The 16,900-nt window shown below is 37.5% G+C and overlaps 1 protein-coding gene across 2 annotated transcripts in view; it reads left to right on the forward strand.

The window, feature by feature from the left end:
• TENM3 (teneurin transmembrane protein 3) overlaps positions 1 to 16,900 on the forward strand; it is a 756,540-nt gene that overhangs the window by 606,422 nt on the left and 133,218 nt on the right. For both annotated transcript variants that reach the window (XM_053703859.1, XM_053703860.1), the window contains one exon: positions 4,379 to 4,628. In XM_053703859.1, the coding sequence (XP_053559834.1) occupies positions 4,379 to 4,628 (250 nt within the window). The remainder of the gene's footprint in view (positions 1 to 4,378; positions 4,629 to 16,900) is intronic.

Below are 16,900 nucleotides of genomic sequence, written 5' to 3' on the forward strand. Positions count from 1 at the left end.
AGCATTTTAAATGGTAAAAAATGTATTCATAAATTTCATTAATTTTCTACCAAACCTTAAAAAAATGATATATACACACACACGAGATGCACACAGAACTCAGTCATGTAAAAGACTTACTGTGTTGCTGACAGCAATTTGAAGGAATCAAACTCTTAAGTAAGTGGGGAAACAACTAAATTACTGCAAAACCTGTTATTCTGTGCATGCATGATTACTAGGTGTTCAACTACTCTTTATTCATGTAAAATAATCTTTTTAGATGTTTCAAATCCCTTTTTTCTAATGTGTGATAGAAGATATTTTGCATCCTGTATATATTTATGGTCTCGTGTACATTTTAGTATCAATAACATTTAAAAAAAGCATCATGGGGTCAGAAAAAGAATTTATAAAGGAGCAAAACATCTTGCACATAACCTGAGACTGATTAGCGCACGCTTCTTCGCCATACTATTCATCATCTACAAATCCCCAAACATTAACAGAAAACGAGTGGGAGAGCAAATCCTTTTAAAGCACATTTATATTATATATTGCTTTAAACGTGCTTCCTTTCATCCAGAAAGTGCTCTTTCGTATGGATGCTTTTCAAACTACAAAACAGTAATAGTTTTTTTTGTTTTGTCTTTTTTTTTCGCCAGGATAGATATTCTTAGAAAAGCTTCTTTATGAGAGAACACTTATGAGAGTAAATATGTTATACCTAAGTGTTGCAGAATTAAAGTGTGCCATTAAATCATTTCAAATTTTCTTTTTTAACTTTTTTTTTTTTTACATTTTTGTGCTGAAAACTGTAAAGTGCTTTAAATAAGCGAAAGTCAAGTAGCATCTTTGTACATCAGCTATATATTTTTGATTTGGAGATGTATTCTTAAACAGACACTAAAGTTAGAGCATGCAATTTTAAACAACATTTCAATTTACTTCCAATATCAAATTGTGCACAGTCTTTTTTTATGCACACTTTCTAAATCATTATTTCTAGGCTGACCATATTGCCGCTTTAAGAAGGAACACATATGAAAAATACATATGTGAGGGTTCTTATACAAAACCATTTCTTTAAAAAGCCCTGAAAACAGCCCTGACATATGTATTTTTCATATGTGTCCCTTTTTAATGCGGCAATATGGTCAGCCTAATTATTTCTACTGGCCATGTGCAAGAGTTCACAGTATTGCATATGAGTCTGTGATTGGCTGGTGGCTTTCACATGAATTAGGGGGCAGGGAAATGGAAGGAAAATTTGAAATGAGCCAGAAAAAAAAAATCAGATTTTTATTCTGCATTTGTTTATTATGTGGTTCTACTGTATTTTGTGTTCCTTTAACAAACTTTTCAACGTAAAAAAAAGTTTCAAAATGTTTTTACTTTTTAAACTAAACCAGAAGCCCCTATCAGCTAGCAGGCAATAGACTTCCAGGGCCCAGATGCACACATTTACTGTTAGTTTCACCTTCAATTTAACAGCCTTTACTTATTTTTTTTCATGCAAAAATATTATAGCATGTTTAACAGTTGCTCTTTTATACAGATAAAAGAGGGACACTCATAGAAAAATGAGTGCAATATGTCCCTTTAAATATCAATAACAAAAGTTAAAGGGATATTCCAGCCAAAATTGGAATCCACATGGATGCATTTCGGTTTTGAATTGAAGCATTTTTGTAATATACATGTATTAGCAAAAATGCTTCTAAAAAAGATATAGCTGTTAAAATGTGTATTTAAGTATGCACTGTGCACCAGCATTTTAAACATAGCACTTGCTCAGATCCCTTAAAGGGACAGTATACATCAATTTTCATATAACTGCATGTAATACTACTATAAAGTATAATATGCACAGATACTGAAATAAAAATCCAGTATAAAACCGTTTAAAAACTTACTTAAAGGGACAGTCAACACCAGAATTTTTGTTGTTTTAAAAGATAGATAATCCCTTAATTACCAATTCCCCAGTTTTGCATAACCAACACAGTTCTAAGTATACACGTTTTACCTCTGTAATTACCTTGTATCTAAGCCTCAGCAGACTGCCCCCTTATTTCAGTTCTTTTGACAGACTTGCATTTTAGCCAATCAGAGCTGTCTCCCTGGTAAATGCATGAGCTCAATGTTTTCTATATGAAACGTGAACTAATGCCCTCTAATGGTGAAAAACTATCAAAATGCATTTAGATTAGAGGCGGCCTTCAAGGTCTAAGAAATTAGCATATGAACCTTCTAGGTTTAGCTTTCAACTAAGAATACCAAGAGAACAAAGCAAAATTGGTGATAAAAGTAAATTGGAAAGTTGTTTAAAATTACATGCCCTATTTGAAAGATGAAAGTTTTTTGGACTTCACTGTCCCTTTAAAAGCTTCCAGTTTAGCTCTGTTTAAAAGTTTACCGGAGCACCCACTGCAAGTGGGAAATATCAGACACTCCCCCTTCCTTTGCATATGAAAAGACCCTTTACACAAACAGAAGCAAGCTGGAGTAGGTATACGTCAGTATTTTCCTAAAACTTTGGGGCTTGGTTAGGAGTCTGAAAATCAGAGCAATTTTATTTAAAAATAAGCAAAACTATACATTTAAAAAAAAAAAAATCAGCCAATAGGATGAAAGCTTCTGAAATTATATTGGCTATTCAAATCAACTAATAGAATTTCAGTATCTCTCATCCTATTGGCTGATTTGAATTTCAAAAATCAAATCAGCCAATAGGAATGCAAGGGATGCCATTTTAAAAAGGCTCCCTTGCATTGAAGATCCAGTGTACGGCGGCGACCGTATGAAGAGGATGCTTCGTGTCTGATGTCTTCAAGGATAGAACCGCTCCGCGCCACTGGGATGAAGATAGAAGACGCCTCCAGGATGAAGATAGAAGATGCCGCCTGGATGAAGATAGAAGACGCAGCGCCTGGATGAAGACCTCGCCGTCTGGATGTCCGGACTTCAAAAACAGTAAGTGAATCGTTGGGTTTTTTTTTTTTTTTTAGATTAGGGTTTGGGCTTTTTTTAAAGAGCTAAATGCCCTTTTCTGGGCAATGCAAAAGAGCTAAATGCCCTTTTAATGGCAATGCTCATACAAATTCCCTTTTCGGGGCAATGGGTAGCTTAGGTTTTTGTTAGTTAGGTTGTTTATTTTGGGAGGTTGGTTGGGTGGTGGGTTTTACTGTTGGAGGGTCTTTGAATTTTTTTTACAGGGAAAAGAGACATTTTCTTTAGGGCAATGCCCTACAAAAAGGCCCTTTTAAGGGCTATTTGTAGTTTATTGTAGGCTAGGGTTTTTTTTATTTTGGGGGGGGGGCTTTTTTATTTTTATAGGGCTATTAAATTAGGTGTAATTGTTTTTATTTTGGATAATTTCGTTTGTTATTTTTCGTAATTTAGTGTTTATTTTTCGTAATTTAGTATTTATTTTTGTAATTTTAGGTTGGTTTTTTTTTAGTAGTGTTATTTTTTTTTTTTAATGTGTAATTTAGTTTATTTAATTGATAGTTATTTTAATTTTAGTATAATAGTTGTTAAGTTGTTAGTTGAAACTTAGTTTTTTTATTTCACAGGTAAGTTTTTATTTATTTTAAGACAGGGATAGTGTAATTTTAATTTAAAGTTATGGGGTTGTTAGGTTTAGGGGTTAACAGTTTAATTTAGTTTTTTACGATGTGGGGGGCTGGCGGTTTAGGGGTTAATAGGTTTATTTAGTGGCGGTGATGTGGGAGGCCAGAGGTTTAGGGGTTAATAGGTTTATTTAGTGGCGGCGATGTCGGGGGGGGAGCGGTGGGATAGGGGTTAATAGCTTTATTATAGTGGTGACGATGTCGGGGAGCGGCGGAATAGGGGTTAATACATTTTATTAGTGGCTGCGATGTCAGGAGCGGCAGATTAGGGGTTAATAACTTTATTATAGTGTTTGCGATGCGGGAGGGCGGCGGAATAGGGCTTAATAGGTAGTTTATGGGTGTTAGTGTACTTTGTAACATTTTAGTTATGAGTTTTGTGTAACAGTTTTGTTGCGCAAAACTCATAGCTACTGGTCTCTGATAGCAAAATGGATCATGTCGGTATAGCCTGCAATGCAAGCATTTTAGCCTTACCACACAACCTGTAATACCAGCGCTATAGAAATCCCACTCAAAAACATCATTTTTTTTGAGTGCGGGATTGACGTTGTATTACAGGCTAAAATGCTTGCGGTACTTCTATACCGACAAGACTCGTAATGGCTGCGTTACGGTTTTTATGCTGAAATGGCAATTTTTTCAGTGTTAAAACCAGAATGCAAAACTCGTAATCTAGGTGATAGTGTTTAATGCCCCTTAGTTTTTTCACATGTAGCTAATATATTGTAAAAATAATAATACTTTATTATTTCAATTTGCAGGTATTTTGTACAAAGGAAATGGAGAAAATCAGTTTATATCTCAGCAGCCACCTGTCGTTAGTTGCATTATGGGAAATGGCAGAAGGCGAAGCATCTCGTGTCCAAGTTGCAATGGTCAAGCTGATGGTAATAAGCTCTTGGCCCCTGTTGCCTTAGCATGTGGAATAGATGGAAGTTTGTATGTGGGAGATTTCAACTACATCCGACGTATATTTCCTTCCGGAAATGTAACTAGTGTGATGGAACTAAGGTAAGGCATGTTCTCCGGCAACAAGGTTATATGTGTCATTTTAATTTGCATGTGGCATGCTAGATAGCTTTCCATTAATGTGCTCCTTTTAGATTCAAATGGTTTTATTGCACCCTTTTGAATCCTTGTAAACTGTTTTGTGAAAGCTCACATATTTATGTGTGTGTATATATACAGTATATATATATATATATATATATATATATATATATATGTGTGTGTGTGTATTTATGTATATATATATATATATATATATATATATGTGTGTGTGTGTATTTATGTATATATATATATATATATATATATATATATATATATATATATATATATATATATATGTGTGTGTATTTATGTATATATATATACTTGTGTACATGTTAAAGGGACATAAGAGTGCAATAATAAAAAAAATCTCTAATTTGCTACAGTGTTTTATTATTAAATGCTTTTAGCGAGTGGGACACGGCTAGCGATTAGCGTATACTGCTTCTTACTTGACTCACTTTAATTTAACCTTTTTTAGTAGTGAGAATTATTTTATTATTACACTTGAATGTTCTAGTTTGTTTGCAAATGTGATAATGTAAAGATGATTCCTTAGGAACAGCATTAGCAATTACTGTAAAAATTCAATTAGCATATGTTGGGCTAATACACTAATTCATGTAATTATTGTTCCCTCCTGCTTTTATGCTTTTTTCACATTACTATGTTGCATGGCTTTATATCAATGTTTATTATCATATAAGGCTAAGCTATGGCTGCTGTGGTTGCTTTATAGGTAAGAACAAGGCATTGCTATAGCTAGGAAGTTGCTGTGTCACGCCTCCCCTCCTCCATCATTGCTACACATAAGCACCATGCTGAGCTTTATTCAGCAGTATGTGATGCTAACAGGTGCTGCTCCAGTCTCAATCAAAGTTTCTTTTTTTGTGCTTTTGTTAAATAAGTGTCTGGTAGGCAGTATGAGATTTTTTTTGTCTGATTTTATTTAATGAAACCCCTCATGATTTGAAAATTATTTAATTTTACTTTCTTTATTATATTTTTTTTTAACATTAAAGGGACACTCAATCAAAATTAAACTTTCATTATTCAGATAGAGCATGTTATTTTAACCAACTTTCCAATTTACTTCCATTAACTAAATGTGCACAGTTTTTTATATTTAAACTTTTTGAGTCACCAGCTCCTACTGAGCATGTGCAAGAATAAGTATGTATGCATTTGTGATTGATTGATTGATGGCTTTCACATGGTACAGGGGGAGTGGAAAAAGACATAACTTTTAAAATTGTCAGAAAAAAAATCTACTACTCATTTGAAGTTCAGACTAAGTGCTATTGCATTGTCTTGTTATCTTGCATTTGTTGATTATGCAAATCTACTATGTTGACTGGTCCTTTAAATAAATCTTTACTGCGCTAGAAAACTTTTTTCTTTCCAATGGCATAGAGGGTCCACAATTCCATTCCAATTACTAGTCGGAATTCAACTTCTGGCCAGCAGGAGGAGGCAAAGAACACCCCAGCAGAGCTGTTAATTGTCACTCCCATTACCCATAATCCCCAGTCATTCTTTGCCTTTATCATCGGGAGGATGTGCGAAGATGGTGTCTGAAGATATTTAATCCTTTATTCGGTACTTGTCCCTGCAATCAAGGATTGGGGCTATGCTGTGTCCATGTAATTCTCTTTAGTAAGAATAATGTTTTTTAGCAGTTAGAAGATGGCAAGGTGGTCTTTACTTAACTTCTAACACCAATGCTACCCCTTTATAGAAAACCACGGTTGGTTTTCTTTTTCTACAGGTCTCTGTCAGAAGGTAGTGAATCTGTCACACCTAAGAAGCTGTCCTGCAGCTGGATCCACTTTAGGGGTTAATTCCTCTGTGACCTGAATATTGGACATAATATTAATCCTATGTGGTCTAAGGGCAACTCTGCAGTCACTATAATGATTATTGGACATAAGGGGTTAAAAGGTTTCGCCTTAAGTAAGGCAGGTTCATGAGAGTTGCGGATGGGGTTAATAGGATTTAAACGAGTACTTTATTAGTTTTTATTTGAGTCTTATATTTATGTGGAACATTTGTATTATTGAGATGGGCAATTTATTTCCTGCAGAGCATCAGAATCGCGCACTTTTTATTTTTGTGGCGCAGTTTCTTTTCTAAGTTGCGCTCACGGGATCTCTGCTCTTCCGCTTCAGCCCTTCACATACCGGCTTGGAGAGTGGAGCTTCGTGTCCTCTATTAGCTAATTTGTTACGGGTTACGTGTCTGACGATATAGATCATCTTTTGTATTTTAATTTTGATAATTCTTCTGCATTTGCAAAGGGGACTAGAGTTCCGGAGCTCACTAGTGGGAAATCCTCCTGGTCGCCGGAGCGGTGAGTCTCCTCAGTTATCTGAGGATATAGAGGTGCAGAGGTTGGGTTCCAAATTTAGCTGTTAATCTCTTATACCATTATTTGATATGAAGTACCCTATTCTAATTAGACTCGGTCTAATCTCTCATAGATCTTAAGAATCTGTTTATTATATTATATTGTTTTTTCTATTACTGTGGAAAAAGTTATTCCCATTATGGACACTGATTCAAATTTAGCAGTTAATTTTGATGTATTTATATTGCTTGTAGGCTCCAATTACTCCTCCTGTGCAATTTTGTTCCACATGCTTAAATAAAACATTGTTGTCCAAGGACAAGGATTTCCCTTTTGAGCCATATGTCTCTCAGGATAATGTTATCCGCACATTGCCTCATCTTTCTTCTCAAATGTCCCAATATTTAGCTCTTTCACATGCAGTGCCCAGCAGTTCCTCTCAACATGTTCCTGGGGGTGTTTATTTACCAGGAGATTTTGCTGCACAAATAACTTTGGCAGTTTCTGCAGCTCTATCAGCTTTCCCTGTAGCTGGTAAGAGGAAATCTAAGAACATATCTCATACGAAGAGTTCTGAATCCGTCAAGACTGCGTTAGTCAGCCTTGGTCAGTTATCTGAGGAGGATCATTCCTGAGGGCAAAATCTCTGAGTATTGCTACGGTTGCAGGTGCAGCCTCTTATTGGTGTGACTCTTTGTCTGACCTAATTTCAGGGGAGACTACTATTGAGGAGAACCAGGATAGGATTAAAGCTCTAACGCTGGCTATTACTTTTATTTGTGATGCCAGCAAACTTTTTAGCTTGGCTGTACTAGCTCACAGAGCTCTTTGGCTAAAATCTTGGTCTGTGGATGTAATTTCCAAGTCCAAACTTCTGTCTTTACCTTTTAAGGGCAAGACTTTTTATTTGGGGCTGGTCTGGCAGAGATCATTTCCGAAGTTACTGGTGGAAAGGGATATTTTTTTTACCTCAAGACAAAAAGGCTAGACCTAAGGGTTGCCAGAATTCTAATTTTCGTTCCTTTCGCAACTTCAGTGGACAATAGTCTTCCCCTTTTTTTTCTTCCAAGCCAGAACAATCCAGGACTTCATGGAGGTCCAGTCAACCTTGGAATAAGGGGAAACAATCCAAGAAACTTTCCTCTGAGTCTAAGTCCTTGGGCGGTGGAAGTAGTATCCTAGGGATACAGGATAGGGTTCAAGTCTTGCCCCCCCGGGGCAGCTTTATCCTGTCAAGGTTAGCTGCAATCCAGGTGAAGAGAGAGGCCTTTTTAAATTGTGTATAGGACCTATCTTCTCTGGGAGTGATTGTTCCAGTTCCCATGGCAGAACAGGGTCAAGGATTCTATTCAAACCTTTTTGTGGTTCCCAAGAAAGAGGAAACTTTCCAACCCATATTGGACCTCAAGTGTCTCAACATATTCCAAAAGGTTCTGTCCTTTAAAATGGAGACTATTCGTTCCATTCTTTCCTTGGTTCAGGAGGGTAAGTTCATGACTACCATAGACCTGAAGGATGCATATCTTCATGTTCCCAATTCCTGCGGTTTGCCTTTCTATACAAACACTTCCAGTTTGTTACCCTTCCCTTTGGCCTTGCTACGGCTCCTCAAATCTTTACAAAGATTCTAGGGGCCCTTTTGGCGGTGGTCAGATCTCAGGGAATAACGGTGGCGCCATCCCTGGACGACATCTTGGTTCAGGCGCCATCTTTTCAGTTATCAAGATCTCATACAGAGATGTTGTCTATTCTACGTTTCCATGGGTGGAAAGTGAATCTGGAAAAGAGTTCCCTGGTGCCAGGCACCAGGGTGAGTTTCTTAGGAACGATTATAGATTCTCTGTCCATGAAGATTTTTCTGATGGATGTCAGAAAATCCAAACTTTTTGCTTCTTACCTTTCACTTCAGTCCTCTATCAGTCCATCAGTGGTTCAGTGTATGGAAGTAATTGGTCTGATGGTTGCTTCCATGGGCATCATTCCCCGGTTTCATCTGAGACCCCTACAGTTATGCATGCTCAGACAATGGAATGGAGACCACTCGGATCTCTCCCAGAGGATAGCTCTGGATCCCCTAACAAGAGATTCTCTTTCTCAGTTGATTTCGCTGGACCATCTGTCTCAGGGTTCATGCTTCCTGAGACCTTCCTTGGTGATTGTCACCATGGATGTGAGCCTGTCAGGTTGGGGATGTGTTTGGGATTCCTTAAAGGCTCAACATCTTTGGACTCGAGAGGAGTCTTCCCATAAACATCCTACAGTTGAGAGAAATCTTCAATGCCTTAACAGCCTGGCCTTAACTAGCTTTGGTCCGATTTATCAGATTCCAATCGGACAACATCACCTCGGTGGCATACATCAACCACCAAGAAGGAAATTGGAGTTCGTTAGCTATAAAGGAGGTGACTCACATTCTCCAGTGGGCGGAGTCTCACAATTGTCTCCTCTCTGCCATCCACATCCCAGGGGTGGACAACTGGAAAGCGGATTTTCTGCGCAGGCAGACCTTTCATCCCGGGGAGTGGGCTCTCCATCCAGAGATATTCACAATGATAACCCACAGGTGGGGGGTTCCGGAGTTTGATCTGATGGCGTTGCATCTAAATGCCAAGCTTCCAAGGTATGGTTCAAGATCAAGAGATCCACAAGCTGCTCTGATCGATGCTCTGGTGGTGCCTTGGAACTTCAGTCTTGCATACCTGTTCCCTCCGTTTGCTCGAGTCATATCTTGTATCAAGCAGGAGAGGGCGTCTGTGATTCTAATAGCTCCTGCCTGGCCTTGCAGGATCTGGTTTGCTGATCTTGTGAAGTCATCTTTGCCTTTGAGGAAGGACCTTCTACTTCAGAGTCCCTTCCTCCACCCAAATCTAGATTCTCTGAAGCTGACTGCTTGGAGATTGAACGCCAAGTCTTGGCTAGGCGTGGTTTTTGTCTGAGAAAGACTTTGATACTATGCTTCAGGCTCGTAACCAGTTGCTCGTAAGATTTACCATAAGGTAAATACCTTTTATTGGTGTGAAGCGAAGGGTTTCTCTTGTTGTAGGGTGAGGGTTCCTCAAATTTTGTCTTTTCTTCAGGAGGGCCTGGAGAAAGGTTTATCAGTCAGCACTCTGAAGGGTCAGATTTCTGCACTGTCTATTCTTTTGCACAAACGTCTGGCAGATCTGCCAAATGTTCAATCCTTTGTGCAGGCCTTGGTAAGAATTAGGCTTGTGTTTAAACCTGTTGCTCCCCCTTGGAGCCTTAATCTTGTTCTTAAAGTTCTGCAGCAGGCTCTGTTTGAGCCTATGCATTCAGTTGATATTAAGTTATCTTGGAAAGTTTTGTTTCTCCTTGCTATTTTTTCTGCTCGCAGAGTTTCCGAGCTTTTGTCTCTGCAGTGTGATTCCCCTTACCTTATTTTTCATGCGGATAAAGCGGTTATTCGTACTAAATTGGGATTTCTTCCCAAGATAGTATTGGATCGTAATCTCAATCAGGAAATTGTTGTTCCTTCTTTTTGTCCTAATCCTCCTCCTCAGAAGGAACGGTTGTTACATAACCTGGATGTTATGCATGCTCTAAAATTTTACCTTCAAGCAACTAAGGTTTTTCAGCAATCATCTGCCCTGTTTGTTGTTTTCTCTGGTAAGCGTAAGGGTTAGAAGGCCACTTCTACTACTATTTCTCTCTGGTTGAGGTGTTATCCGATTAGCTTATGGGACAATTGGAAAGCAGCCTCCTGAGAGAATTATGTCTCATTCAACCAGGTCTGTCTCTTCTTCCTGGGCTTTCAAAAATAAAACTTGTGTGGAACAAATCTGCAAGGCGGCCACTTGGCCCTCATTGTATACCTTTTCCAAATTCTATAAATTTGATACTTTGGCCTCGGCTGAGACTTCCTTTGGGAGAAAAGTTCTTCAAGCGGTTGTGCCTTCTGTTTAGGTACACTTGTCTTGTTCTCCCTCCCTTCCATTCTGTGTCCTCTAACTTGGGTATTGGTTCCAAGTAGCAATTGGAATAGAATCGCTGACTCTCCGTGCCATCGGAAAGAAAACAAAATGCATGCCTACCTGATAAATGTCTTTCTTTCCTGGCATGAAGAGTCCTCAACCTGCCTTTAATTCAAATTAAGACAGCAGTTTTTTTGTATAAACCTCAGGCACCTCTATACCCTTGTGTCTTCTTCTTCCATTTCCCTTTGGCCCAAATGACTGGGGATTATGGGTAATGTGAGTGACACTTAACAGCTCTGCTGGGGTGTTCTTTGCCTCCTCTTGCTGGCCAGGAGTTGAATTCCCACTAGTAATTGGAATGGAATTGTGGACTCTCCATGCCAGGAAAGAAAGAAATGTATCAGGTAAGCATAAATTTAGTTTTTTTGTTTTGGGGGGGGTCAAGTAGACAATGTAAGTATATGGATTAAGTTAATTTTTTTTCAGAGATACGTTTAGCTGATAGTAGCAGGTTTCACTTCCTACTCCAAGAAACACATTTACTCATGAAAAAATCAGGCAGATTGCAATTGTTTTTTACATACTATACTGTAAAATGTATTTTCTGCTGGAAATATTTGCTTTTTGCAACATCCAGTGTCTAATTGTAATTATCTTCCTTTTCTTTAATTGCTTCCTACAAGAAATAAAGATTTTAGGCACAGGTAAGTAATCTTATATTGTGGACTGCTAAATGCTTCTTATATATTTGTTTTGTCTGTTATTCTTGTCTGAAATGGTGTATAAAATAAGTACACTTTATGACCAAATGTATGTGGACACCTGACCATAACACCTACATGAGTTTTCTAGACATCCCATTCCAAAAACATGGACATTAATATGGAGCTGCCTCTCCCCCTTTGCAGCTACAAAAGCCACAACTCTTTTGGGGAGGCTTTCCTCAAGATTTTGGAAAGGCTTTGGGGATTTGTGCTGATTCGGCCGAAAGAGCATTTGTGAGTTCAGAGATGTTGGATGAGAAGGTCTGACTTGCAATAGGTGTTCCAGCTCATCTCAAAGGTGTTAAGTGGGGCTGAGGTCAGGGCTCTGTGCAGGAGACTCAAGTTCCTCCACACAAATCTCGTCAAACCAATTCTTCATGCGCCTTGCTTTGTGCACAGGGACACATGCTGGAAAATGAAAGGGCCTTACCCAGACTGTTGCCACAAAGTTAGAAGTACCCAATTGTGCAAAATGTGTTTGTATCCTGTAACAAAAAGATGACCCTTCACAGGAACTAAGGGGCCTAGCCCAAACCCTGAAAAAAAAAAGCCCCTGATCATTATTCCTCCTCCACTAAAACTTTAAAGTGGACACTATGTATTCAGGTAGGTAGCGTCCTCCTGGCATCCAACACACCCATTTTCTTCCATCCAGATAGTAAAGCATGCTCCAGAGTCCAGTGGCGGCGTGCTTTACAGCACTCCAGTCAACGCTTAGGATTGTGAGTAATGATGTAAGGTTTGTTTATAACTGATTGAGCACGAAAACCAATTTAATAAAACTCCTGATTCATAGTTCTTGTGCTGTTGTTGCTTACAGAGGCAACATGGGTCTCTGTAGTGAGTGAAGCAACAGATGATAAGATACTTTTACAACACTCACCAGCCCCACTATGTGAGGTTTTGTGGTCTACCACTTTATGGCTGGGCTAACACAAATTGACTTGTGACAAAGGTGGCATCCTATGAGAGTTCCATATTTGAAGTCTCTGTGGGATCAATATAACCCATTGTACTACCAATGTTTGTATATGAAGATTTCATTTCTTTGTGCTGGATTTTATGCAATAGGTGTGGCTGAAACACGTGAATGCCATAATCTTTAACACATGTCTATAGGCAAGACTCCAGTTAAATGTCATGATTCCTGGCTTCCTTTGCAATGGATTTTTTTCACTCATATTATAGTGCGGCAGCTATTGTTTTTGTTGTCATAACACTTCATACTCATAAATTAATTTATGACATATGAGCATGCCCTCATATTGGGTTTTCTCTGACCACATCTGGAACACAGCATCTGCAGCTCATGAAAGGGAAGAGTAATAGTTTTATTTACCCCATATGCCTGAAAAAGAGCCAATGTTCTGACATAGTGGAGGGCAACTGGAGGTCCAGGGATCACATCTGCCCTTGTTACTTGTCCTGCAGCTACAAAAAGTGTCTCATTACTATCATTTCTATCACTGGTGCATTAAAGTCTCTTCATTTAAAAAATGAATCTCTCTTCCGCACACATTCCTTTACACATTTCAAACATTTTTCCAGAGTGCCCCCTGTAACTGTAAACCCCTTAGGAGTCGTTTATTTGGTACTGAATAATACAGGGTTGTCTTTCGCTACTTTAAGGGTAATTGTTTGAGTAATTAAAGATTTTTTTTTGAGAAATGGGATAAATATATAAAAGGAGTTTTTTGATAACTGCCTAAGCTTTATTTATGTTTGAGGGTTATAAATCAAAGAAAGGAAAATGCTTACTGAATGCAATTTTATTTGTTTTTGCTTTAATACTAAATGTAATTACTTTTCAACAGAATACTTTGATATTGTTTGTTGTTTGCCTAAAGTATAGTTTGATTACTACTAATTTCAGGTAGAGGCGTTGGATGAGCGACATGAAAGTATAATTCTTATTTCTTGTTTTCTCTTAAGGTTTATTTGATCTACATCCTTACTGTAATCCATCCAAAAATGCCTCTGTGTAATTCATCTGTCTCCCTCACATGATTTTGTCTGCAGTTTGACTATTCAAAACTTTCAGATTCCAGCATTTTAAAAGGATTATGTAAAATGGATCATTTTTTTAAATAGATGTTCCTGCCCTGAAAATGTAAAAAAACATTAGTTTGTCCACTTACAGAGCTTTTGGGGTTGTCTTTATCAGCCAGTAAGCAATTCATATTATGGACCAGTTGTGTACAAACATGCATGTGCTGCTTAGGAATAAATATTGTAATGTTTATTTAAACAATTATCTTTAACATACATACATATATATATATATATATATATTCTCTTTTTGTCTGGTTTCTGATGTTAAAAAACAATTATGCATGCGACAAAGCAAATGCTTAAAGGGACATAATACTCATATGCTAAATCACTTGAAACTGATGCAGTATAACTGTAAAAAGCTGACAGGAAAATATCACCTGAGCATCTCTATATAAAAAAGTAAGATATTTTACCTCACAATCTCCTCAGCTCAGCAGAGTAAGTTCTCTGTAAAAAGTTATACTCAGCTGCTCCCAGCTGCAGGTAAAAAAATTAAAAAAATGAAGAAATGAACAGCAGCCAATCAGCATCAGCAGTGCTGAGGTCATGAACTCTTACTGTGATCTCATGAGATTTGACTTAACTCTCATGAGATTTCATAGTAAGCTTCCTTTACCTGATTGGTGAAATAATATGAGAGTGCACAAAGCTCATCCTTTCAGTTGTCCCGGGACAGACACACTAAAATGCTGCTTAGAAATCCTTTACAATGGGAGGTGGCTACTGAGGAACTTTTGAGGTAAAATATCTTCCTTTTTTACATAGAGATGTTCAGGTGATATTTTCTAATCAGCTTTTTATAGCTATGCTGCATCACTTTCAAGTGTTTAAACATTTGGGTATTATGGCCCTTTAAGCATGCATTGTTTAAAGGGAAGTAAAACCCTCATTTTCTCTTTCATGATTCAGATATAGTTTGTAACAACTTTAGAATGTACTTAAATTATCTCATTTGTATTGTTCTCTTGGTATCCTTTCTTAAAAGTATACCTACATATGTGCCTCTTGTTATTGGCTCACCCAGTGTGTTCAGCTAGCTCCCAGTAGTGCATTGCTGCACCTTTAAAATAGAATTAAGCAAAGTTGATCATATAAGTAAACTTGGAAGTTGTTTAAAAAAGAAAAACTAGCCAAAAATGCATGTTAGCGCTCTATTGATACTGAAGTATCAGCTGCTAGCTGGCAAGGACAATAAGCTGTGCTTTACAACTTACAATGACAACAATCTTAAAGTGATTGTAAAGTTTAATGAATAAGTGCCTTGCATCTAAAATTAATCTTTAAAATAGTGGCACTTTAATTCATTAAACTTTACAATTAAGCTTCTTTTTTTAAAATACTTACCTTTGCTTTATGGAAAACAGAACGGCGATCCTCTGCCCGTATCTCCTGCTGTGCTTAGAATATCGATGACGAATCCGGCTTCTTCCAATCGTTGCGTACCCCATGAGCTGGACGCCAAATTGGGCACGCAAAGATTGGAGGCAAACGGATTCGTCATTGATATGCTTACTACAGCAGGAGGTGCGGCTAGAGGCTCGCCGGTCTGTTTTCAATAAAGCAACGGTAAGTATTTTAAAAAAGAAGCTTCATTTTAAAGTTTAATAAATTAAAGTGCCCCTGTTTTTAAGATACTGAACACTTAGTCATTAAACTTCACAATCACCGTAAGTATGTCTGCAATGAATGTGTTCTTTTTTTGTACAATATAAACAAAATTTTAGTTTGCATCTTAGCACACAATCATGATTTGGTACAAAATGATATCCTGCTGCTTAATACCGCTTTAGGATAAAGCAACAAACACTATGTGATCCATTTATCAAAGTCCAGATGGCCGCCCAGCATTGCGGCAAGCAGGCAACCAATTGCGTGAGAGCACGGTTTGTCATACATCCCAATTGGATCGGGAGGCTAGGTAGCTGCTGTCTTCAGCCCCACTCGCACGCATAGATGGTGCCCGAAATATTATTTTACCTTTTGGATTGTTTGGTTCTTTTTTTTTTCTAAAGCATGTGCTCGAGTTTCAGCATAATAGCCTATTGTTTTCCCATAAACATATATCTTGATTTGACAGTGGTTACTTGACACTGCCAAGCACCAACCTCTCATCTGATTACTGTATAGATTGATATTTGCCAGTTTTGAAACTCTGGAATATAAAGGTTTCTAAAAATCTACCCTGATGTTAATACAGTTTACAGCTCACAGAAAACGAACAGTCTACAACCATGTACCCTACTACCACAGTTTTACATTTCATGTGCACATTAAAAAAAGTCTTGCTTCTGTGCCAGTGATATGAAAATAGGCTTTCTACAATTTCTCTATAGGGAGCCAAATCAGATAAAAATATTTCTGCAACTTTAATTACCTTTGCTGCTTTGATAACAAAAATAAATCATGATGCTTTGTGCAATTCTTCATTCATCTGTTGGGTTTAGTAGATTATTGATATAGATCTCTAATTTTTTCAGTTAATTTCTTAGAACACAGACTGCCAAATAGTGCTTCAGCAGTGAAAATAGAGAAGGGGATTTACCCTTTGCATAATGATTATACCAGTGTAAAATTTACATGCCGTCGGCAATTATAGAATATAATAATGCTCCAATCAATATTATCTTGGCACATACTATTCTACGAGGGCATTTAGGTGGATTCTAAGCTGCAGAAAGGTTAAAATTAAATTGAGGGTATTAAATACAAAATCTGTTTACATCTTTGACTTCAAAGTCCGCTTAACAAGGTTAATTGTAGAATTCCTGTTCACTGAATTGTGCTAGCTCTTGCTATGTGCTTTGATTGATAAGGTATTGCGTTTCCGTGGGTGATTTAGAAATATACAGAATTCCATTTCAGACCTTTTAATGACTGGTATTAGCTGACTTATTATTGCATGCAGTCATGTTTATAATGTGACTAGGTAAGATATCATGGAATGAAAGCAATTTTTTTTCTCTGTTCTGCACTCATCCTTCAGATTTTTTAATGTTTTAGAGCTGACATAAAAAGAAAGAAAGAAAACATATGTTTTGTATTATAGAACAAACATTTTAATGAAACGCAAATGGAAAATACATGCTGTACCTTCACCATTAAAGTTTACTTTCGACTTTCATACCATTT

This window comes from Bombina bombina, chromosome 2 (genome assembly GCF_027579735.1).
Source record: "Bombina bombina isolate aBomBom1 chromosome 2, aBomBom1.pri, whole genome shotgun sequence".
Classification (NCBI taxonomy): Eukaryota; Metazoa; Chordata; class Amphibia; order Anura; family Bombinatoridae; genus Bombina; species Bombina bombina.